Source organism: Chiloscyllium plagiosum, unplaced genomic scaffold, assembly GCF_037043375.1.
Source record: "Chiloscyllium plagiosum isolate Xiang-an unplaced genomic scaffold, Cpla_swu_hap1 HiC_scaffold_2, whole genome shotgun sequence".
Classification (NCBI taxonomy): Eukaryota; Metazoa; Chordata; class Chondrichthyes; order Orectolobiformes; family Hemiscylliidae; genus Chiloscyllium; species Chiloscyllium plagiosum.
In genome coordinates, this window is record NW_028270140.1 from 145,967,787 (window position 1) to 145,993,710 (window position 25,924).

Here is a 25,924-nt window from a genome sequence, read left to right on the forward strand (position 1 = left end):
AGCTAACAATCACACAACACCAGGTTACAGTCCCACAGATTTATTTGGAAGCACTAGCTTTCGGAGCGCTGCTCCTTCATCAGGTAGGTGTGACCTGATGACAGCTACCTGATGAAGGAACAGCTCTCAAAAGGCTAGTGCTTCCAAATAAACCCGTTGGACTATAACCTGGTGTTGTGTGATTTTTAACTTTGTCCACTCCAGTCCAACACTGGTTCCTCCACCCTATGACCCTGAAGGCAGCTTGCCATGACCTCCTCCAGAACCCAGGCCAGGAATGTGAAAATGAAGCATGGAAAGAAAGAGTTGTTCCTCTACGTGGAAGGATTGACAACCATAGAGTCATAGAGTCATACAGCTCGGTCTAACCAGTCCATGCCGAGCATAATCCCAAACTAAACTAGTCCCATCTGCCTATTCCTGGCCCATTTCACTCCAAACTTCTCCTATTCATTTACCTATCCAGCTGTGTTTTAAACATTATAATTGTACCGACATCCACCACTTCCTCAGGAACTTCATTCCACACACAAACTGGCTTCTGTGTTAAAAATGTGCTCCTCATGTTTTTTCTAAACTTCTCCCCTCTCACCTTTAAAATGTGCCCCCAGTCTTGAAATCCCCCATCCTAGGGAAAAGACAATGACCATTAATCCTATCTATTCCCCTCATTATTTTATAAACCTCTATAAGGTCAGCTCTCAACAAAGGAGAAATGGTGATATAATGATGAGAAATCTTTGTACACTGTGAGTCGATAGGATCTGAAGTAATCATAGAATCCCTACAGTGTGGAAACAGGCCCTTTGGCCCAACACGTCCACACCAACCCCCGAAGACTAGACCCAGACTCATTCCCCTACCATATTATCCTGCATTTCCCCTGACTAATGCATCTAACCCACACATCCCTGAGCACTATGGGTAATTTAACCTGGCCAATTCATCTAACTTGCAGATCTTTGGCCTGTGGGAGGAAACCCATGCAGACAAGAGGAGAATGTGCAAACTCTACACAGACAGTTGCCCGAGGCTAGAATCGAACCCGGATCCCTGGCGCTGTGAGGCAGCAGGGCTAACCACTCAGCTGCCTCCATCTCTGTTGCTATGCTTGCACCCGGGTATCCTTGGAGAAGGAGCATGGGATTCCAGCAACACCTTTCGGGGTATTTAGAGACAGATGGGCCCCGTGGGGGCTGGAGTGCATTGTCTCCCACTCCAGCTTCATTTTAATTTGAACCTCCCCTCCTTCCCCCTCCTCCCACTAATTGTTTACCTTGTTAAAAGGGTGATTTGATAAGTGGACTATTGAAAAGAAAAAGAAAAGCAAAAACAAAAGAAAAACTAAGACACTGTAGGTGGCACGGTGGCTAAGTGGTTAGCACTGCTGCCTCACAGCGCCAGGGACCTGGGTTTGATACCAGCCTCGGGCACTGTCTGTGTGGAGTTTGCACGTTCTCCCCGTGTCTGCGTGGGTTTCCTCTGGGTGCTCCTGTTTCCTCCCACAGTCCAAAGATGTGCCGGTAAGGTGAATTGGCCATGCTAAATTGTCCCATAGTGGTTAGGTCAGGGATAAATATAGGGTAGGGGAATGGGTCTGGGTGGGTTACTGTTCGGAGGGTCGTTGTGAACTTGCTAGCCCGAAGGGCCTGTTTCCATTCAGTAGGGAATCTACAGTAAAGAAAGAAGCCAGATAAAGATGGGGCAGAATGTTGGAGGATGTGATGCTGACAGGGTCAAAGGTGTGAGAAGGGTCATGTGAAGCTAAGCACCAAAGTACAACAGTGGGCCTTCTTGAGGTGCAGTGGTAATGTCCCTTATTCTGGATTGGGAGGCCTGTGTTCAAGGTGTATCTGCTCCAGAAATGTGGAATGACATCACTGAAGAGATTGATTAGAGAAGTAGGTGAAATGTTGCGACATTGGCGTCGAATGGCCTGGCTTAGTGAACATAGAACATAGAAGAATACAGCGCAGTACACTCCCTTTGGCCCTCGATGTAGCGCCGATCCAAGCCCACCTAACCTACACTAGCCCACTATCCTCCATATGCCTATCCAATGCCCGCTTAAATGCCCATAAAGAGGGAAAGTCCACCACTGCTACTGGCAGGGCATTCCATGAACTCACGACTCGCTGAGTAAAGAACCTACCCCTAACATCTGTCCTATACCGACCATCCCTTAATTTAAAGCTATGCCCCCTCGTAATAGCTGACTCCATACGTGGAAAAAGGTTCTCATGGTCAACCCTATCTAAACCCCTAATCATCTTGTACACCTCTATCAAGTCACCCCTAAACCTTCTTTTCTCCAATGAAAACAGCCCCAAGTGCCTCAGCCTTTCCTCATACGATCTTCCTACCATACCAGGCAACATCCTGGTAAACCTCCTTTGCACCCGTTCCAGTGCCTCCACATTCTTCCTATAGTATGGCACACAATACTCCAGATGCGGCCACACCAGAGTCTTATACAACTGCAACATGACCTCAGGACTCTGGAACTCAATTCCTCTACCAATAAAAGCCAGTACGCCATATGCCTTCTTCACCGCACTATTTACCTGGGTGGCAACTTTCAAAGATCTGTGTACATGGACACCAAGATCCCTCTGCTCATCCACACTACCAAGTATCCGACCATTAGCCCAGTACCCCATCTTTTTGTTACTCTTACCAAAGTGAATCACCTCACACTTATCTACATTGAACTCCATTTGCCACTTTTCTGCCCAGTTCTGCAGCTTATCTATATCCCGCTGTAACCTGACACATCCTTCCTCACTGTCAACAACTCCATCATCCGCAAACTTGCTCACCCAACCTTCTAGCCCCTCCTCCAGGTCATTTATAAAAATGACAAACAGCAATGGTCCCAAAACAGACCCTTACGGAACACCGCTAGTAACGGCACTCCAAGATGAATCTTTACCTTCAACTACTACCCTCTGTCTTCTTCCAGTCAGCCAATTCCTAATCCAAACCTCCAACTCACCCTCAATGCCATACCTCCGTATTTTTTGAAGTAGCCTACCATGGGGAACCTTATCAAACGCCTTACTAAAATCCATATACACCACATCTACCACTTTCCCCTTGTCCACCTCCTTAGTCACCTTCTCAAAGAATTCAATAAGGTTTGTGAGGCACGACCTGCCCTTCACAAAACCATGCTGACTATCCTTGATCACATTATTCCTATCCAGATGTTCATAAATCCTATCCCTTACAATTCTCTCTCAGACTTTGCCCACAACAGAAGTGAGACTCACCGGCCTATAGTTACTAGGGTTATCCCTACTCCCCTTCTTGAACAAGGGAACCACATTTGCTAGCCTCCAGTCTTCTGGCACTACTCCTTTAGACAACGAGGACATAAAAATCAATGCTAATGGCTCTGCAATCTCCTCCCTTGCTTCCCAGAGAATCCTAGGATAAATGCCATCAGGCCCAGGGGACTTATCTATTTTCACCCTTTCCAGAATTTCCAACACCTCTTCCCTACATACCTCAAAGCCATTCATTCTACTTAATTGTGACTCAGTATTCACATTGGCAATAATGTCCTGTTCCTGAGTGAATACTGACGAAAAGTATTCATTCAGTGTCTCCCCAATCTCTTCAGCCTCCACACGCAACTTCCCACTACTATCCTTGACTGGACCTATTCCTACCCTAGTCATTCTTTTATTCCTAACATACCTATAGAAAGCCTTAGGGTTTTCCCTAATCCTACCGACTAAGGACCTTTCATGTCCTCTCCTTGCTGCTCTTAGCTCTCTCTTCAGGTCCTTCCTGGCTACCTTATAACTCTGATTCGCCCCAATTGAACCTTCACGTCTCATCTTTACATAGGCCGCCCTCTTCCATTTAACAAGGGATTGCAATTCCTTATTAAACCACGGCTCCCTCACACGACCCTTTCCTCCCTGCCTGACAGGTACATACTTATCAAGGACACTCAACAGTTGCTCCTTGAACAAGCTCCACATATCAATTACGCCCTTGCCTTGAAGTCTACTTTTCCAAGCCACACATCCTAAGTCATGCCTCACCGCATCATCATTTCCCTGCCCCCAGCTATAACTCTTGCCCTGTAGTGCACACTTATCCCTCTCCATCACTAGAGTAAAAGTCACCGAATTGTGGTCACTGTCCCCAAAGTGCTCACCTACCTCTAATTCTAACACCTGGCCTGGTTTGTTACCCAGAGCCAAATCCAGTATGGCCTCACCTCTTGTTGGCCTATCTACATATTGTGTCAGGAAACCCTCCTGCACACATTGGACAAACACCGACCCATCTAACGAACTAGAGCTATAGCTTTCCCAATCAATATCAGGAAAGTTAAAGTCTCCCATAACAACCACCCTATTACTTTCACTCTTCTCCTGAATCATCCTCGCAATCCTTTCTTCTACATTTCTAGGACTATTAGGAGGCCTGTAAAAAAACTCCTAACAGAGTGACCTCACCTTTCCTATTCCTAACCTCAGCCCAAACTACCTCAGATGGCGAGTCTTCATCCATCGTCCTTTCCACCGCTGTAATACGATCTTTGACCAGCAATGCCACCCTTCCCCCTCTTTTACCCCCACCTCTGACCCTACTAAAACATTTAAACCCTGGAACCTGCAACAGCCAATCCTGTCCCTGTTCTACCCATGTCTCCGTAATAGCCACAACATCGAAGTCCCAGGTACCAACCCACGCTGCAAGTTCACCTACCTTATTTCGTATACTTCTTGCATTGAAGTATATACACTTCAAGCCACTTTCCTGTTTACAGGCACCCTCCTTTGAGATTGATGCCATGTTCCTAATCTCCCTAAACTCCACATCCTGCACCCTAAAGCTACAGTCTCGGTTCCCATGCCCCTGCAGAGTTAGTTTAAACCCCCCCCAAGAGTACCAGCAAACCTCCCCCCAAGGATACTGGTGCCCCTCAGGTTCAGGTGTAGACCATCCTGTTTATAGAAGTCACACCTTCCCCAGAAAGAACCCCAGTTATCCAGATACCGGAATCCCTCCCTCCTGCACCATCCCTGTAGCCACGCATTTAACTGTTCTCTCTCCCTATTCCTCGACTCTCTATCACGTGGCACGGGTAACAAACCAGCGACAACAACTCTGTTCGTTCTAACTCTGAGCTTCCAACCTAGCTCCCTGAAAGCCTGTCTAACATCCTCAGCCCTCCTCCTACCTATGTCGTTGGTGCCAATGTGGACCACGACTTCGGGCTGCTCCCCCTCCCCCTTAAGGACCCAGAAAACACGATCAGAGACGTCACGTACCCTTGCACCTGGGGGTCAACATACCAAACGTGAGTCTCTCTCGCCCCCACAAAACCTCCTATCTGTGCCCCGAACTATCGAGTCCCCAATTACTATTGCTCTGCTCTTCTCCACCCTTCCCTTCTGAGCTACGGGGACAGGCTCCGTGCCAGAGGCCTGGGCCCCATTACTTACCCCTGGTAAGTCGTTTCCCCCCCCCCCCACAAGTATCCAAAACGGTATACTTGTTCTTGAGGGGAACAGCCGCAGGGGGTCCCTGCACTGGCTGCTTCCTCCCAGTCCCCCTCACTGTCACCCATCTATCTGCAATCTTTGGAGTTACTACTTCCCTAAAGCTCCGATCTATGACCCCCTCTGCCTCCCGAATGATCCTAAGTTCATCCAACTCCAGCTCCAGTTCCCTAACACGGTCTTGGAGGAGCTGGAGATGGGTGCACTTCCTGCAAGTGTAATCAGCAGGGACGTCCGTGGCATCCCTCACCTCAAACATGTTGCAAGAGGAACATTGCACTGCCTTCACTGCCATTCCTCTGAAAGTAACCTTTTTTTTAAAAAAAACTGGGTCTAAAGAATAGAACAAGCAAAATGCAGCACTTACCTCCTTACCACAACGGGTCTTATTATTTAGGTTAGAGGAGGAGGGCGGGTGGTAGGCACTACCTCTGTAGTGCCTCGGGTTCTTCTCCTGCGTGCTTTTATCGGGAAAAAACCTACCCAGGTAAGCATATGCTATACCTGCTTCCGGGTCCCAGCAGCCCCTCTGGTCTTCGTCACTTCCCCCTGCTGCTCCCGCTCTTTCTGTGAAGAGAAAAAAAACACCGCTGCCCGCTACCGTTAAGTAATTTTAAAACAAACTGTCTCACCTTAGCTGTAGCCTTCCGGGTTCCTTTAAACTCTGCTGCTGCTAAGTGCTGTTAATTTTATGTTAAGGACACGAACATTTTACAAAGCTTTTCTAACGCGATGATTTTTATTAACAGATGGCTGCAGTCAGTTAAGACATACTGGCAAGGGGTGGAAAGCAGCTCAGACAAACCAGCTTCAACAAACATGAATAAGAAAAGCAAAAAAGGACAAAAGACTGAAGCTCACAAAAGGAGACAGTCCTTCAAAGTGAGACTAGGTATGGACACAAGGGACGTGTTCAAAGTGAAGGCATAACTTAGGGTCAGAGGGGATAGAGCTGTACAGCACAGAAACACAGAGAAAGTGAAGACTGTAGATGCTGGAGATCAGAGTCGAGAGTGTGTTGCTGGAAAAGCACGGCAGGTCAGGCAGCAGCCGAGGAGCAGGAGAATCGACGTTTCGGGCCGGAGCCCTTCATCTCGAGCAACACACTCTCGAGCACAGAAACACGCCCCTCTCAGCCCAATTTTGCCACTCCCACCAGATATCCCACGTTAATCTAATCCCATTTGCCCGCATTTGGCCCATATCCCTCTAAACCCTTCCTGTTCATATACCCATCTTTGGATTGTTAGAGGAAACTGGAGCACCCGGATGAAACCCACACAGACACTGGGAGAACATGCAAATTCCACACAGCCAGTCACCCAAGGTGGTAATCAAACCCAGGTCCCTGGCACTGTGAGGCAGCAGTGCTAGCCACCGTGTCAACCACGGTGTCTTAGTTTTTCTTTTGTTTTTGTTTTCTTTTTCTTTTTCTTTTCAATAGCCCATTTATCAAATGCCTTTTAAATGGTGTCATTATACCAACCTCCACCACTTCTTCTGGCAGCTCATTCCATACATGCACCACCCTCTGTGTGAAAACGTTGCCCCTTGGGTCCCCTTTAAATCTTTCCCCTCTCACCTGGAACTTGTACTGTCTGGTTTTGGACTCCCCCATCTCGGGGAAAAGACCTTGGCTATTCACCCTAACTATGCCCCTCATGATTTTATGAACCTCTGTCAGGTTATCCCTCAGCCTCTGATGTTCAGGGAAAATAGTCCTCCCCAAATTTGTCAATATGTTTCCCATCATTACTTTGCACTTCACTGTGGTGAACGTACTTCGTAGCATCAGAACCAGTCACTTTGTTCATAATGAGTGGAAATCCCACTTCACAAGGGAAAGACCCTATGTTGTGACTCCATGAGACCTGGATTTTTTTTTGTCACTGAAGTTTCGGTCAGGAAATTTCCTGATCTGCATTGGGAAAAGGTTGTGATCATTGCTCTGGGTGGTGTGGGCACAATGCTGGTTAGTGCTGGCCATGCCAAACCCAGAAGCAGAGTGTCGGCAGCGTTAAGTACTGAGATGGGCCTCTGTTATAACATTTCCCATCTCTTATACCACCTGCCCTGCTCATGGCGTTTTATAACTTTCAGACTAATTCATGCCCCTCTCACCCAATCCTTATGGTCCTTAATACCCCTCATTCCAGCCCACACCCTTGGCTCCTTACATTCACCATAAGACCATAAGACATAGGAGTGGAAGTAAGGCCATTCGGCCCATCAAGTCCACTCCGCCATTCAATCATGGCTGATGCGCATTTCAGCTCCACTTACCAGCGTTCTCCCCGTAGCCCTTAATTCCTCGAGACAACAAGAATCTATCAATCTCGGCCTTGAAGACATTTAGCGTCCCGGCTTCCACTGCACTCCGTGGCAATGAATTCCACAGGCCCACCACTCTCTGGCTGAAGAAATGCCTCCGCATTTCTGTTCTGAAATGACCCCCTCTAATTCTAAGGCTGTGTCCACGGGTCCTAGTCTCCTCGTTTAACTGAAACAATTTCCTAGCATCCACCTTTTCCAAGCCATGTATTATTTTGTACGTCTCTATTAAGTCTCCCCTTAATCTTCTAAACTCCAACGAATACAATCCCAGTATCCTCAGCCGTTCCTCATATGTTAGACCTGTCATTCCAGGGATCATCCGTGTGAATCTCCGCTGGACACGTTCCAGTGCCAGTATGTCCTTCCTGAGGTGTGGGGACCAAAACTGGACACAGTACTCCAAATGGGGCCTAACCAGAGCTTTATAAAGTCTTAGTAGTACATCTCTGCTTTTATATTCCAACCCTCTTGAGATAAGAGACAACATTGCATTCGCTTTCTTAATCACGGACTCAACCTGCATGTTTACCTTTAGAGAATCCTGGACTAGCACTCCCAGATCCTTTTGTGCTTTGGCTTTATTAATTTTCTCACCATTTAGAAAGTAGTCTATGCTTTTATTCTTTTTGCCAAAGTGCAAGACCTCGCACTTGCTCACGTTAAATTCCATCAGCCATTTCCTGGACCACTCTCCCAACCTGTCAAGATCCTTCTGCAGCCTCCCCACTTCCTCAGTACTACCTGCCTGTCCACCTAACTTCGTATCATCGGCAAACTTCGCGAGAATGCCCCCGGTTCCCTCATCCAAATCGTTAATATATAATGCGAACAGCTGTGGCCCCAGCACTGAACCCTGCGGGACACCGCTCGTCACCGGCTGCCATTCTGAAAAAGAACCTTTTATCCCCACTCTCTGCCTTCTGTTAGACAGCCAATCCTCAATCCATCCCAGCAGCTCACCTCGAACACCATGGGCCCTCACCTTGCTCAGCAGCCTCCCGTGTGGCACCTTATCAAAGGCCTTTTGAAAGTCTAGATAGACCACATCCACTGGGTTTCCCTGGTCTAACCTACTTGTTACCTCTTCAAAAAATTCCAACAGGTTTGTCAGGCATGACCTCCCTTTACTAAATCCATGTTGACTTGTTCTAATCAGACTCTGCTCTTCCAAGAATTTAGAAACCTCATCCTTAATGATGGATTCTAGAATTTTACCAACAACCGAGGTTAAGCTGATTGGCCTATAATTTTCCATCTTTTGCCTTGATCCTTTCTTGAACAAGGGGGTTACAACAGCCATCTTCCAATCATCCGGGACCTTTCCTGACTCCAGTGACTCTTGAAAGATCTCAACCAATGCCTCTGCTATTTCCTCAGCCACCTCTCTCAGAACTCTAGGGTGTATCCCATCGGGGCCAGGAGATTTATCAATTTTAAGACTTTTTAACTTTTCTAGCACTATCTCTTTCGTAATGGCAACCATACTCAACTCAGCCCCGTGACACCCTTTAATTTTTGGGATATTACTCATGTCTTCCACTGTGAAGACTGACGCAAAGTACTTGTTAAGTTCTCCTGCTATTTCCTTATCTCCCATCACTAGGCTTCCTGCATCAGTTTGAAGTGGCCCAATGTCTACTTTTGCCTGTCGTTTGTTTCTTATGTACTGAAAGAAACTTTTACTATTATTTCTAATATTACTGGCTAGCCTACCTTCATATTTGATCCTCTCCTTTCTTATTACACTCTTTGTTATCCTCTGTTTGCTTTTGTATCCTTCCCAATCTTCTGATTTCCCACTGTTCTTAGCCACTTTATAGGATCTCTCTTTTTCTTTAATACATTTCCTGACTTCCTTTGTCAGCCAAGGTTGTCTAATCTCTCCCCGGTTAATCTTTCTTTTCTTGGGAATGAACCTCTGTACAGTGTCCTCAATTATACCTACAAACTCCTGCCATTTTTGCTCTACTGTCTTCCCGGTTAGCCTCTGCTTCCAGTCTATTTTAGTCAGTTCCTCTCTCATGCCCTCATATTATTTATTCAACTGTAACACCATTACATGCCTTTATTCAACTGTAACACCATTACATCTGATTTTGCCTTCTCCCTTTCAAACTCCAGACTGAACTCTATCATATTATGGTCGCTACTTCCTAAGGGTTCCCTTACTTTAAGATCTTTTATAGAGTCTGGTTCATTGCAAAGCACTAGGTCCAGAATAGCCTGCTCTCTTGTGGGCTCCATGACAAGCTGTTCCAAAAAGCCATCCTGTAAGCATTCCATGAATTCCCTTTCTTTAGATCCACTAACAACATTATTTACCCAGTCCACCTGCATATTGAAGTCTCCCATGATCAATGTAACCTTGCCTTTCTGACATGCCTTCTCTATTTCCCGGTACATGTTGCGTCCCTGGTCCTGACCACTGTTAGGAGGTCTATACACAACTCCAATTATGTTTTTTTTGCCTTTGTGGTTCCTCAATTCCACCCACACAGACTCCACATCATCCGACGCTATGTCATTCAATACCATAGATTTAATTTTGTTCTTAACTAACAAGGCAACCCCACCCCCTCTGCCCACCTCTCTGTCTTTTCGATAAGTTGAAAAACCATGGAGGTTTAACTGCCAGTCCTGACCCCCCTGTAACCAAGTCTCTGTGGTGCCTACTACATCATAATCATTCACTATTATCTGTGCCATTAGTTCATCGGCTTTGTTATGTATGCTACGAGCATTCAGGTAAAGTGCCTTAATGCTAACTTCCTTATCATTAGAGATGTTGGAAGTCATATGTCCTAAGTTCTCCTTGCTTTTTACTGCATTCTGAGTCTGCCTCAATTTTAAATCTGCCTGGAAACATTCTATCCTGCTGCTAATCTTGCCATTTACCTCCATACTCCCTGTTGCTTTCACTTTCCCTTCCCCCCAACTCAGAAGTTTAAAGTCCTACTGACCACCCTATTTATCCTCTTCGCTAGAACATTGGTACCTGATCGGTTCAGGTGGAGACCGTCCCAACGGTACAGATCCCCTCTGTTCCAAAACTGATGCCAATGCCCCATGAAGTGGAATCCCTCTTTCCCACACCATGCCAACTCTACTTCAGCACTCCTTATGCCCTCCATGCCAACTCATGTCTCTATACATCACCAAGAACCTACTTATCATCCATATCAATTCATAGGGGCATAGATTGGACAAATGCTTATAGTCCCATTCCCAGGGATGGGGAATTGAAAACTGAAGGGCATAGGTTTAAGGTGAGAGGGGAAAGATTGTTTCTCCTCCAACTCCACCCACACTGTACTATTTATCTCCAAAGAGGAGCAGCTCTGTGACATCATATTCCTGATGAAGAGCTTATGCTCGAAACATTGACTCTCCTGCTCATCGGATGCCGCCTGACCGGCTGTGCTTTTCCAGCGCCACACGTTTTGATTCTGATAGTGTTATAAAGAAATCCAAACCCAAAGACAATTCTTGACCTTGTCCTCTTAATGACTGATCTGTCTTGAACTTAAACGGATGGATATGGGCATAAAAGCACTCAACAAAAAGTAATGGGCATTTTCTTCCTCTTTCATGTCAGCAGGAGTGTTATTCTGTAACTTTGACTTGTTCCTTTGTCTTTTAACCAATTGCAGTGACATATGAGGAGCGATACAATGACCTTGAAAAATTTCTCTGTGACTTTGAAAACAATGAATGCAAGTTCATTCCCTACCACCCCTGTGCTGCTTTAACAGTGAACCATGTAAGTTTGAAATTGGCTGGACTGATAATCACATGTTGTTTTGCGATACCGCTTTAGTAATCCACGGGCCTTAAACACGTAGTCTGAGAAGGATGGGAGTTAGTATCTCACTGCAATGGTTTGACAATGTCAATTTAGTTTGAAATGCCACAGAGCAGATCATTACGACTGTATGGACTGGGAGCTGATTAGGCAGCATGAGAAACAAACTGAGGCAAGACTCTTTCACTCATTCTGAGCACTGTTGTTTGTGAACGATTGGCTGGTTATCGTTAACTGAAGGAAGTAAAGACATGAGCAGATTGGTCTGATGGGAAGGTCAGTGGCAGAATGAATTTAATCCTGAAAAGTGTGAGGTGATGCACCTTGGAAGAAGCAACAAGACAAGGGAGTACTCAATCAATGACAGGACTCTGGGATGACCACAGAATCCCCACAGTGGGGAAACAGTCCATTCAGCCCAATGAGTCTGCATCAGCCCTCCAAAGCACATCCCACCCAGATCCATCCCCTACCCCTATATTCCCAATCGCTAATCCACCTAACCGACACATCCCTGAGCACTATGGGTAATTTAGCATGGCCAATCCACCTGACCTGCACATCTTTGGACTGTGGGAGGAAACGCAAGCAAACACAGGGAGAATGTGCAAACTCCACACAGGCATTCGTCTGAGGGTGGAATCGAACCCAGGTCCCTGGCGCTGTGAGGCAGCAGTCCTAACCACTGAGCTACTGGGCTCAAGGGGTCTTGGGGTGATTATCCACAGATTCCTGAAGGTAGCAGGACAGGTTAATAGGATGGTTAAGAAGGCATTTTACCTTTATCAGTCACTTAATTGATGAGAAGAGCAGGGAGGTGAGTTTGGAATTGGACAGGCATCTTCTGTACTGTCTCTGATTCTCTGAAGGAGTACGACATTAAGAGGATTGCTAGACTGATTCCAGCGATGAGACATCTGTCTTATGGGGAGAGATTGAGCAGTGTAGGTCGACATTCTCTGGAGTTTAGAAGAATGTGAGGAGGTCTAATTGAAGAGTATTAGATGCTAAGATGGATTGATAAAGTGGACGTAGAGAGGGTGTCTCCTCATGTGGGAAAATGAGAGGCCACAGTGTTCACATAGGAGCCAGCAGATTTAAAACAAAAATGAGGAAGAATTATTTCTCTCAAAGTTTCAGGAATCAGTGGAATTCACTATCCCAGAGTGCGAGGGATGCTGGGACACTGAATAAATTTAAGGAGGAGACAGACCAATTTTTAACTAGTGAAGGGTTGAAGGGTTATGGAGAGCGGGGCAGGAAAGTGGAGTTGAGGCTAGGATGCGATCAGCCATGATCGTATTAAATGGCAGAGCCGTCTCGAGGTGCTGAATGGCCTCCTCCTGCTCCTGGTTCTTATATTCTCCTTATTAGATGGTGACATTGCTTATCCAATTGTGCCTGTTGGCAATTATAACCAAGGTGCCTTTTTGTCTTTTAGATTGAAAGCTATGGGATTCCATCTGACCTTGCACTTACTCCATCTGAGTCTCTCAGACTCTATGATGTCATGGTCCTTGTGTCCCCTGAGTGGCCCAGAGCACAGGTAAGTAAAACAATGGTTCAGGCCAGACTCAGGGTGAGATTCCTCAATTTGCTACAGTTCCAGATAGAATATCCCAAGTTGTTTAGCTCCCAGGGTGAAGGAGAATGGAGCAGCTCCTCTTTATTTCACTGGTTGACTCGCAACTGCTCCTTTTGTGAAATTATGGATGGGAATTAAACACTGGCACAGCCACCGATGACCAATCCTATGATGGAATTTTAAAAATCACTTACCCCCAAGTTGAAATGGTGGGCTTGATATCTAAAGGTCTGGAGAGTAAAAATGCAAATGTTATGCTATAATGAACACTCGATGAATGGTTCATGCCTCTTTTCGAGTTTTAAAATGTCGCTTGTTGACGTATTTTGGTGACCCCTATCTAGCTTTACCACAGCCAGGTGTTGTTTAGCAGGGAATGGTTCCTATCATCACAGCAGATGCACCAAACGGGAAGTGAGCCAGACTTACAGGACCTACAGTTTAATAACCACTAGTCAGCATCATTTGTGTGCTGAAAATGTGTTGCTGGAAAAGCGCAGCAGGTCAGGCAGCATCCAGGGAACAGGAGAATCGACGTTTCGGGCATAAGCCCTTCTTCCTGAAGAAGGGCTTATGCCCGAAACGTCGATTCTCCTGTTCCCTGGATGCTGCCTGACCTGCTGCGCTTTTCCAGCAACACATTTTCAGCTTTGATCTCCAGCATCTGCAGACCTCACTTTCTCCTCATCATTTGTTGTGTAGTTGGTGAGATTTAATATTAACACCCAATCTACCCTCCACCCTTACAGTGCTTAAAACCAATCAACTTTATTACTGAAACAATTTAAAATTATATACTTATCCAAAATAGTTAAAATAATTAAAATTAAACAATCTATTTAAAATATTAAAAAGATACTTATATAAATCTAAACATTAGGGAGCATAAATTAGTCCAGTTAAGAGTCCATAAAAATCCGTAGACGTTCCAACGTAAGGGAGATTGTCAGACTGCTCATTTTTTGGGAAAAAGTTTTAAAATGTTTTATCCCAAGCGATTTCATTAATTTGTTATTCTTCCTGTATCATTTTCGTCTTGCACCCATAATGAAGCATAGCATTAGTTCCTTTTGTTAAGTCCACAATTTCTTCCTTTAGATGTTGATATTTCGCAGTCTTTTCTTCCCATGCCTGCTCTAGTGAATTATTGTCGTTTTCAAATCTAACTGTTACGTCTATTACCATCACTTGAGTGTCTTTTGTTATGATTAGATCGGGTATCCGTAACTTATCTTCCTTCTCCTTAATGCGAGGTTCAATATAACAGGTCCAACCGTTCCTTTTAACAAATTTTACTAATACTTATATTATTCTATAATGTATTTTAATCCTCATAGTTTTGACAGCCATCCCGATATATGTGCTATTGTCCCCAGAGTTAGCTTGCATCTTCTACAATTCTTGTTATTGAGAAGTCTTCTATACGACAGAGTGGATTTGATGGGGTATAGGTTAGTTCTGAGAAGGATAGTATTAATAACCTTCGGTATTTTCATTTTTGTCCATATATTCATCCAATTATTTGAATATTTATCACCCTTAAAATATTGACTGCCTGTTCCCTGGCAAGGCATTGCTACCCAGCTCCTAAATGCCACCTCTCTCCATTTGTCATAATCACTGCTAATATTATCCTTTATATCATCCTCATTTATTGCGTTACACAAAATGATAGATCTCTCTGATTGAATATTTAAACAAGGATTCCAAACCTCCGATAAAACTTTTAAATTACTTAATTCTACTATCTTATTTAAAATCTTAGTCTCGCTAAAACGAAATGATTCTTTTAAAACTTCATCGGAAGATCTTTCATATGCCTTGTATTTTCGGATAATTGCAACTGGGATCATTGTTTCTAATTTATTAATCCTTACACCCCCCCCTCTCTATTCCAGGCATATAATGTGCCGTCAGTAATAGATTGCGGCAAATGTAAAATATCTTTTATAAAAACCCTAATCATTGCATCCAATTTCATTAAATAATTTTGAGGGGCCTTGGACAGTATTAGGTAGTAATTCATTCTTGGAATAAAATATGTTTTAAATAATTCGGCTTTCTATATGGTCTTTAAATATGATTTCTTTAAATTCTCCATCCAATTCCTAAGTGTCTCAAGCCATTTCGTTGGTGCTACCCCTATCCATAGATTGATTTTTGCTCACAGATGCTTTTCTATGCGACCTGGCGCAATGCATTCTATTATATTTCCATTGAATTTACAATTTTCTTTATTATTATAGATAATCGACCTATTTGTATAGACGAAGTGAAATCCTTTAGTTTTCTTTATGTTAATATCTAGACTGGTGTTCTCACAACATTTTAAAACTATTTTTAAATTATTTGCCATGCCCTCCTATGTATTACTGACGAGAGCAATACCATCGGCGAAGGCAAGTGAGGTGGCTCCTGTTGTCATTGGGATCTAAAAACACCCCTTTCTTACTCTCTTCTAATGCGTTTATTAGTGGATCTAGTGCTATATTAAAAAGAATCGGCGACAAGGAATCTTGCTTCACCCCCTTCAAAATCTCAATCTTATTTGTTTTACACTTAAACCCATTGATGACTGTATGATTATTAGTATATAAATTAGTTATTAACTTAATAAATTCCACTGGTACTGATATCCTATTTAAATGCTTTTGCAATAGGCTTGCATCCGATTGAGTTAAATGCCTTGGCCACATGAATGAATATTATAGACAGCTCACATTTCTTCCTTTTAGCTCCTGTAATATTATTCAAAATTTTAATATTCTGATCACAGCCGGACACTCCTTCCAGGAATTCCTTCTGCCTTTCATTCAATTTTATTACCTGACTTAATCATTTGGCCATTATTTTAGTAAATATCCTGAGCAGGATGGGGCCAATATCTATGTGCTTTAGTCCTTCTTTATTATTTGATTTGGGAATGAGCACAGACCTACTAACTTTGGTCCAATCCGTAATATTGCTAATTTTTATCCAAATCGAGAAGATTCTGGGTATTATGTTATTATCTTTATTAAACACTGCAATTATATCCTTAACTCCCATGCCATCCAGTCCAGCAGCAGATTTTGGATCCATTGCTAAAATATATTGATTCATCTCCTCTGCAGTTACTGGTCGATTAGGGAAGTTCCTTCTTGATTTGCCTTTCTGTACTTAGCAAAGTTTCTAATGCTGCACCTATCATTCACTATTGATAATGTTTTGCGAAAAACACTTCTAGCTCTTCTTTTTTAAGGGGACAATTACGGTTTGTGGGTGCTCCCATTATTTCTCTTGCTAAGTAATGTCTTTTAAATTTGAGTAAAACTTGAGCCTCTCTGTACTTACACTTCTTTTTAATGTGTCTCTTCCTAGCGTTATTTATTCTAGAGTTATGTCCTTGCTTGATTGGCCTTCTATTTACTTTAACTATCATTTTCTGCTTCTTTTTCTTATCTTCCTTTTTCATCATTCTATTGAGTACCTCATCCATTATTCTGTTATTTATACTAGCTCTATTTCGTTTAATATTATTAATATTTTCCTCTATTAGATCAGGAAGATCATTAATTGATTCTTTATTCTTATAACTATTATCATATAATGTTTCCTCTGCCTTCCTATTTTTATTTTCTTCACCATTTTCGATTTCCCCTTCATTATCACTCATATCTGATTCCACTACTTTTTGATTACTTATTTGTTTATCTAACTTAATTCATTTCCTATATAGCCTTTATTCTTTTGATTTACTAACAACCTTCTCTGCTCAGATATTTGCTTAGGGATTTTACTCTTTAATTGTTCAGCAATCATTTTATTGGTAAATTTACTTCCTGAGAATTTCTTCTCAAGTTCTATCAGTTTATCTGTTTCTTCCTTAGTCCAGATTCCTTGTTTATTTTTACTACGATTTTTATTGTGATTACTATGATCATTCTTATTTACTTTTGCATTTTGAATTCTCTTATTATTCCTAAAGGCAGAATGGTTATGACTTTCATGCTGCCCCAAGCCTATTGCTGAACTAAATTTAAGAGGACAAATTTCACATTGAAAAGTCTCATTTATATTATTATATTTAGTACCATTTCATTTTGAATAATGGTATGCCACTGCATGGTACTCTGCTTCCCATTTGCATTTACTACATCTTACCCTTACAGATTTAATTCCATTGCAACTCTTCAATTGTTTCCTAAACTGCCCTACCATGCTATAAAGATTTAGGCATGAATCACATCTAAAATTATCTAAAGGGTATTCGATAATAATATCTAATTTACCGCTATTAACAGGCATTGATTCTACAATTAATGACTCACTAGAAGTATACGCCTCCACACTTTTATGCTCTTTGTTTGTCTTAAAATCAAATGGCCTTTAAAATTAGTGTTAAAAAAATCATCTTTGTGTTAAGAAGACTATCTGGGAGGGGCCATCTCTCCAGGGTGTTCCTCCTTTTCATATTCTCTCTCGGTCATCATCGGGGCTACCTTGTGACTGCCCGAAGGCAGCCAGACTGAGAGTATCTTCACGGCCTCTTCCATCTGCATAGCAACGGATGACTGTTTCCTTGTTTAGCAAGTACGTTTGGCACACGGTGCTGCCAAAAGCAACCAGGCGGGACGGTTATGTTTCCCACCCAACCGGAAAATGGAGAATTAAGCATAATCGCCATTCTTCCAACAAGGGTTATTTCCAGATACAAAAATTGACCATAAGGTCACCAGCCATCTTGTATTTCTTCGAGGTCATATTAGCCGACCTGGAAAGAGTAATACTCTGGAAATGGAATGAATTAGCTAAAATCAGTCATCGCAGTTAAAATCAATACACAGATAAAATCCAAGCTGATAAAAAAACCACGATAAAATAGTTAAAACCACTCATCTATTTATTGAGCTTCCTCCACCAGGCCGTTACCAGGGGCAACCATGAGAAGGATCAACCAACTTTACAGCCGATCAAAATACGTAAAAACGCCTGTGAAGGTGATTACTCAGGCAAGCCATTGGGAGACCAACCAGTAACAAGCCCCTGGTTAGACCCCACTTGGAGTACTGTGCGCAGATCTGGACACCACACCTTGGGAACGACATATTGGTCTTGGAGGGAGTACAATGCAAGCTTACAAAAGTGAAACCTGGACTTCAGAGGTTAAGTTATGAGGAAAGATTGTACAAATTAGACCCGTTTCTCTAGAATTAAGACGCGAGTCCAAAAAGATGAAAGTTTTAAAAAAAACAGATATACAGATCAGATTTTGAATTGTTGATGAACAGTGAATAGTTGAACATTAAGGATGTTGCAGTTAGAGTTTTCAGCAGCATTGACCTTGCCATTCGTGGTTTTGTCAGCTGATTGGAATTTCTTTGTCCTGATCGCTCTTCTATAAATGCAGCACACAGAGTGGAAGAGGGTTTTCCTTCTGTAATCCTGCTACACAGGGTTAATTAGGGTACACTGTCACAGAGCACTGATATTTGAATGCAGGCTGGTACACGTGACAGCACTTGGGCTCACTAGTCAACTCTGGTAGAGTTGAAACTATCTCTTTAGGCCTTGTATTTCTGCATTGCTGGCAGGTAAAACAGCTATGTCTGTAAGAAGTGGCTTTCTGCTGAGAAGGGCAGAGATAGTGAACCGTCCCTCATTGTCTCTTCTGGTTTGGTCTCTCCCTGTTTTGAGGTTTTTCTCACAGCTTATAGGTGTGACAGTTCCTGCGTTTCACACAGGGATTTTTCAGAAAGTGACGAACTTAAATCCTCAGTTTTTCTGGAGCAGTCCTTTTAAAAACATTTTGGTATGAAAAGTGAAAAATGGGTACCAATCTACTGTGGTTCAGGTACATTATCTTAAAACAGTGCATCACAGAATTGTCCAAAACTTAGAATTTACTGCTGAGAGAGAAAAAGAGAGAGAGAGAGGGCATTCAGCACAATACTAGTAGTTTCATATTTGCCTCTTGGATATCAACCATTGGATTCAATGTTGCTCTTCTCAAATCACCCTCCCACCCCCACTGTTCCAATTGTGAAAACTGTCTGATGGCCATTAACATGAACTTCACCGGCACAGTAGTTAGCATTGCTGCCTCATAGCACCTGGGGGCCAGGTTCGATTCCACCATCAGGTAACTGTTTGCATGGAGTTTGCACATTCTCCCCACGTCTGTGTGGGTTTCTTCCCACAATCCAAAGATTGCAGGTTAGGTGAATTGCCTATAGTGTTCAGGGAAGTGTAGGTTAGGTGCATTAGCCAGGGGAAATGTGGGGTTATAGGCTGGGGGGGTGGTCTGGGTGGAATCCTTTTCAGAGTGTTGGTGATGGACCAGTGACCTGTTTCCACATTGTAGGGATTCTATGAAATTCAAAACCTTGCAAGATCAACTCAGTCATGTGTGTGCAGTCTCAACATGGAGTCTTGAATACAATAACTGAGGGAGTGCTGCATTATCCAAAGTAATTTCTTCCTTGATGTATGATGGAACACCCGTCATTTGCCTAAATGGGTGCAACTCCAACAACACTCAAGAAACTTGTTCAAAGCAGCCAATTGTTTGGTATCACACCCACTTTCTCCACCATCAATGGTCAGTCACAATCATGTGTACTATCTACAAGATGTGTTGCAGCCACTCGCCAAAGATCTTTAGACAACACCTTCCAAGTCCAGGGCCACTTCCATTCCACAGGACAAAAGCAGTGGATATATGGGAATGCTGCTATTTGCAAGTTCCCCTCCAAGCCCCTCACCATCCTGGTTTGGAAATATCTTGCTGTTCCTTCAGTGTCATTGAGCCGTGGAGATGTACAGCATGGAAACAGACCCTTCAGTCCAACTCATTCATGCTGACCAGATATCATAAATTAATCTAATCCCATTTAACAGCATTTGGCCCATATCTCTCTAAACCCTTCCTATTCATATACCCATCCAGATGCCTTTTAAATGTTGTAATTGTACCAGCTTCCACCACTTCCTCTGGCAGCTCATTCCATGCACGCACTACATTCTGTGTGAATAAGTTGCCCTTAGTTCCTTTTTAAAGCTTCCCCTCTCAGCCTAAACCTATGCCCTCTCGTACTGGACTCCCCAAGCCCAGGGAAAAGACTTTGTTTATTTACACTATCCATGTCCCTCGTGATTTTATAAATCTCTATAAAGTCACCCCTCAGCCTCCAATGCTCCAGGGAAAACAGCCCCGGCATATTCAGCCTCCCCCTATAGCTCAACAACAGAGTAGAATTTTCATTGATTTTTAAAATGTTGCGTATGTGCAGATTGAAGAAATGGAAGGGGAGCCAGTCCATTGGGCATTCAGTGTCAGATTGTTGGTGTCCGCAGATGCTATGTTAAAAAGAAACTGATCCTGGTTTCTCTCAGGTTGAAGTTGATATCTTGAAGTTGATATCTGGCCCCATAGTTTTGTTTGAGGGTGCTGTGGGTGACTGGCTTACTGAATTTGCTTGATTTCCTGACTGATATTTATCCTCCCCCTCACTTCATTCAACTCATGACGAGCACGAGAGACTCAAATCAAGTGGAATTTGTAACCAACATTAACACTCCAGCCAGATTCCATTTGTAATTGTTTAGTTGTACAGAGGGTGAGATTTGTTGAAATAATATAGAGATTTGGCCAAAGATTTGCAAGTTGCATCTGTCAGGGCCATATTCTGATTTAAAAGTGGAGGGGGGGTGGGGGGAGGGAATCAAATGACAGGAGAGTGCTGATTGGTTGCTAAGTGGATTCTGATTGGTAGAGGTGTTGCCATGAAAAACCCACTGAATTTTGAGCAACAGATGACGCTAGCAACAGATGCTGCAACCATAATATGAGTGGTGTTCACCCAACAGGATGTTAACGTCAAGTGATAACATTAGTAAAATGGTATGTGAATTTTAGTGCTGATGTATGTATCACAAAGACTGGCTGATTGATTCAAATGTTACCAGCTATACCCAATCAGCCTTCTCTTGTAAAACCTGCAGCACACTATCCAATATTAGACATGATTCAGCAATTGGAGAGCATTTTGCTCAATAGTCCTGAGTGTGTGAAGAATTATGCTGGCAGCCATTTTCAGATTGTCAGTCAGGCTTGTAGTGTAGGGCACTTTCATGTACTGGATGTTACATTATTAACAGACAGATTCTTGTTCTTCACAGATGTAGAAGTATGTAAACGCACGCATCTATTTCAACTCAACAACATACTCATAATCATTGAGTATGCCTTGAGCAATTAGAGTTAACATGCCTAGCTTAAAATTTCAACAAAGCCTGAAGTTCACTGGCACCCACCTTTCACCAGTGCCTTCAGATGGCAATTCCTTAACTAATCAAAGACCACTTAGCCACAAACAGAGTCTAACTATCGTTGTCTCCTATACATCTGTCTCCTTGCGAATTATACTAACGAATACAAGATGATCTTATGTATCTTGTCAGCAATGTTCATGACTCTGTTATTAATTTCCAAACACTCTCTTTCTGCTCCTTTAACCATCCGCAGAACCATTCTCTACTGCGTGGTCACTGTTGTCTTTGCCTCTCGTTTATGATCTTGGTTTTATTTCAGGAATTTGAGCCCGAGGAATACAAGTCATTCAGGAACAAAGTCATCATCAGGAAGAGCGATGTGAGGGAATATGAAGCTGAGCTGAAGAGAGAATTTGTCGGATGGTTGAAAGCAGGATGGAAAGACAAAGTAGGTTTTCTCGTTGTCAAGGTGATTATTTCAATATGTTCTTTCTTAGAATGTGTGCCGCCCTGGCAAGGCCAGTATTTGTCAATATTCTCAAAGGCTCTTGAACTGAGTGACTCACAAGGCCAAGTATGAGCCAACCACATTGTTGTGGGTTGGGAGTCACAGTTCGGCCAGACCAGGTAAGTATGACAGATTTCCTTCCCTAAAGGGCATTAGTGCACCAGATCTTGCTTAAGTAAAAACAAAACAGCCACCATCAGAGACTGTAGCATCACATTTATTCACTGTATTTAAACTTCATCAGTGACAGTGTGGGACTTGAACCACTGTTACTCTGGATTCTTTGTGCTCTCTAGATTACTGTGCAAGGAATGGTACCACTCCACCACCATCTCCCCATTAGGTAGCAATACCTAGAATGAACAGTATAAAAGGCCCATGTTTGCGTTTACATTACACATAGACCACCTTTGATCTCTCTTCTGCCCTATAAGCATTTTCTTTCTACTTACAAATACATAAAATCCCCAAAATATCCGATATAGGAAAAGGGATAGGCCATTCAGCCCTTTGAGCCTGCTCTGCTGTTCCATACGACCGTGGCTGATCTTGGGCTTGAACTCCAACTTCCCATCTGCTCTCCATTTCCCTGAGAGGTCAGAGGTCCAACTATCCCAAACTCAAATGATTTGTGCATTTGATTTGATTGATTATTGTCACATGTACCTAGGTAGAGTGAAAAGTTTTGTTTTGTGTGCAGTACAGGCAGATCATACCATATAAAGAATCATTGGGTGATTGAACAGAGCGAGGAATATGAATTTACGGCTGCAAAGAAGGTGCACAAAAAGCAAGATCAACATTAGGTGTGAAATTTGCGAGCTCCATTCAGCAATCTAATAATGATGATGGGTGGTGCTGACAAAGGAACAGCTTGTGACTTCAAATGATCGTGTTGGACTATAATCCTGGTGTCTGACAAAGTCTGATACCAGCGGGGAAGGAGCTGTTGTTGAATCTGTTGGTGCACGTATTCAAGCTTTTATGAAGGGGCATCCTTGGCTGTGGATAGTAGAAAATGTCAAAAGATACACAACCTTTTGTGTGAAGGGATTTCTCCTCATCTCAGTCCTAAATGATTAGCACCTTATCCTGAGGTTGGATGCCCATACTTTATCTTCCCAGTGGAAATAATGTCTCATCCTCCTTCCTGTCAAACCCTTTCCAAAATGGGAATGTTTCGATGGGCCCCCAGTGAACTGCTCAGTGTGGTCCCTCTGCACCTCAGAGTTCAGCGCAAAGTCTCACCCCTTTGATGACAGCTTGGATCACTTCTAGCATGTGCCATAGCATTTACCTTGAAGAGGCTTCTATTTGCTTTCAGTGATCTCTAATTATTGTTCCGCGTTCTGACGCACATAGGAAAGTGAATAGATTAACAGCAATCTTTTTATGTAGTAAGCATTTAGGGTCTAGAGTGTAATTCCTGCAATTCAGACTTTACCGAAGATTTCAAAATTGGAAACAGGAACAGAAATTGCTGGAAAAACTCGGCAGGTCCAGCAGCATCTGAGAAGAGAAATCAGAGATAACATTTTTGGTACTGTAACCCTTCTTCTAAACAGCTTTTTTGATATAATAACCAGACAGGGACTGTCAAGTTAAAAATGTGTAACCTTTCTTTATAAAACTTCCCTTTCTGCAGAGGGGTCACTGGACTCGATATGTTAACTCTGCTCTCTTTCTCTCTCCACAGAGGCTGCCAGGCCTTCTGAGTTTCTCCAGCAATTTCTGGTTTTCCGATTCTGTTTTCCAGCATCTGCAGTTCTTTCCCTTGTATTTGAAATTGGATTCCTGGCAGAGAGAAAAACGAAACTATTTGCAATTTGAAAGGGGAGGGACTTGGGGATGGGACGATGAGAGTTGCAGAGGGCCAGTATGGGTACAGCAGGCTGAATGGTCTGTCTCTGTGCTGTAACCGTGCCATGGTTCCATATGATGAAACCTCTGGGGAAAATGCTTAAGCAGAGTTGGTACCTTAAATAATTGAGGTGGAAATGAGAAGAAATGTCTTTTTGCTCAGAGGGTTATAAGTCTGTGGAAGTTGCTTGTTGGGACAGAGGTGGAGACAACATCCTGAACTACTTTTCTGTGTCAGAGATGGATAGATTCTTGACTAACAAGAGAGCCATTGGGTGTTGAGTAGATGTGAAGTTGAGACCACAATGAGATCATCGTTGAGTTTATTGAACAATGGAGTAGGTCATCGTGAACAGGTAGCCTATTCCTGCTTCTAATTCACGTTGTATTTTATCATGTGATTCCTAGGATAGTGAAAGATAGATGGACCTTGGTGTCTTGTGTATTTTGGGTCTCCAGAGAAGACAAGGCCCATCTCTTCAGGATTGCTAGTTGGAGATGCCATATTGTTATGTATCACAGAATTGTCACCACACTGAAGGAGGCCATTTGGCCCATCATGCCTACACTGCCTCTTCAAATGAGCATTGTGACCTAATGCCAATTTCTGGCTTTATCCCAATATTCTTACACACTATTTCTAATCAAATAACCATCCGTTGCCCTCCTGAAGGCCTCAATTGAAGCATCACATTTCCAGACAGCGTATCCCAGACCCTGACTACTCGCTGAGTGAAAACATTTTTCCTCGTATCACCATTGTCTTTTTTGCAGGTTACTGCAAATGCAACTCCTGCTCTTGTTCCCTTTACAAACAGCAACAGTTTCTCCCTACTCCATCCAGAGCATAGAATCATAGAATCCTGACTGTGTGGAAACAGGCCATTAGGCCCAACAAGTCCACACCACCCTCCGAAGACTCTTTAAAAAGAAACTCCACCAAGTCTTCTCTCAGCCTTCTTCTCTCCAAGGTGAACAGTCCCAGCATCTTCAGTTGTTCTCATCACTGAAACTCTTCACTCCTTGAATTATTCTTGTAACTTGCTTTCCAACGTGATCGCATCCTTCCTACAGCGTGGCACCCTGAACTGTACACAACACTCCAGCTGAGGTCCGCCATGTCTCCTACACAAAGTCGAGCATCACCTTTGTGCTCTTGTACCCCTGTCCCTAAAGCCAAGGGTAGGGTTTGCTTTATTAGTCACGCTCTGCAGCTCTCCTGCCACCTTCAATGATCTGTGCACACATAACAGCCAGCTCCCTCTGCTCCTGCACCCCCTTCACAATCGTGCTTCTTACATGAGATTGTCTTTCAATGTTCTTCCTCTCAACATGCGTCACCTCACACTTATCTGCATTGAAGCTATGAAATGTCTGTGCTGTTTATCCCAGGTGGAGAGGGTGCTGCTTTCACTGAATCCGAAAGCTAAAGGGACATTTTTGATCAATGAGAAGAGAAACTTTCCACTTGTGGTTGAAACGCTTCAAAAGATGGATTTGTTACCTGCTTTATTTTTTGCGTAAGTACCTTGGGACTATCACATGGCGGAGAGGGGTGGGGGGGGCAATGGAATTGTTGCTGTGCTGGAGGGAAATGATAACACCGTTTGAAAAAAACACGCGGTTTATTTCACAATGTGTGTGGAGCCTGAATTTCTGTGGGGCTTCGGCAGCTGGTCCATCATAAGATCAGAGGCAGCTTTACAATCCCCCCCCCCCCCCCATCCCATGTAAGAATTAGGAGTAAGAGTAGGCCATTCAGCCCTTCGAATCTGTTCTGCCATTTTATTAAGCATGACTGACCTCACCTGGGCCTCAACTCCACTTTCCTACCCACTCTCCATAACCCATTACTAATTTAAAAATCTGTCTATCTCTTTCTTCAATTTATTCAGCATCTACCACTCTGCAAATTGCGCAGATTTATGACCCTTTGTGAGAAGTAATTTCTCCTCATCTCTGTTTTAAATCTGCCACCTTTATCCTAAAACTGTGGCCTCTTGTTCCAAAACCCCTCACACGGTTGCTCAGAGGGGAATGGGCCTGGGTTCGATTCC

General features: G+C 43.3%; 1 protein-coding gene across 3 annotated transcripts in view; it reads left to right on the top strand.

Annotated features, from left to right (window-relative positions):
• LOC122539550 (putative ATP-dependent RNA helicase DDX60) overlaps positions 1-25,924 on the top strand; it is a 167,207-nt gene that overhangs the window by 93,154 nt on the left and 48,129 nt on the right. For all 3 annotated transcript variants that reach the window (XM_087974154.1, XM_087974160.1, XM_087974161.1), the window contains 5 exons: positions 6,275-6,417; positions 11,510-11,619; positions 13,103-13,207; positions 21,819-21,947; positions 25,260-25,387. In XM_087974154.1, the coding sequence (XP_087830280.1) occupies positions 6,275-6,417; positions 11,510-11,619; positions 13,103-13,207; positions 21,819-21,947; positions 25,260-25,387 (615 nt within the window). The remainder of the gene's footprint in view (positions 1-6,274; positions 6,418-11,509; positions 11,620-13,102; positions 13,208-21,818; positions 21,948-25,259; positions 25,388-25,924) is intronic.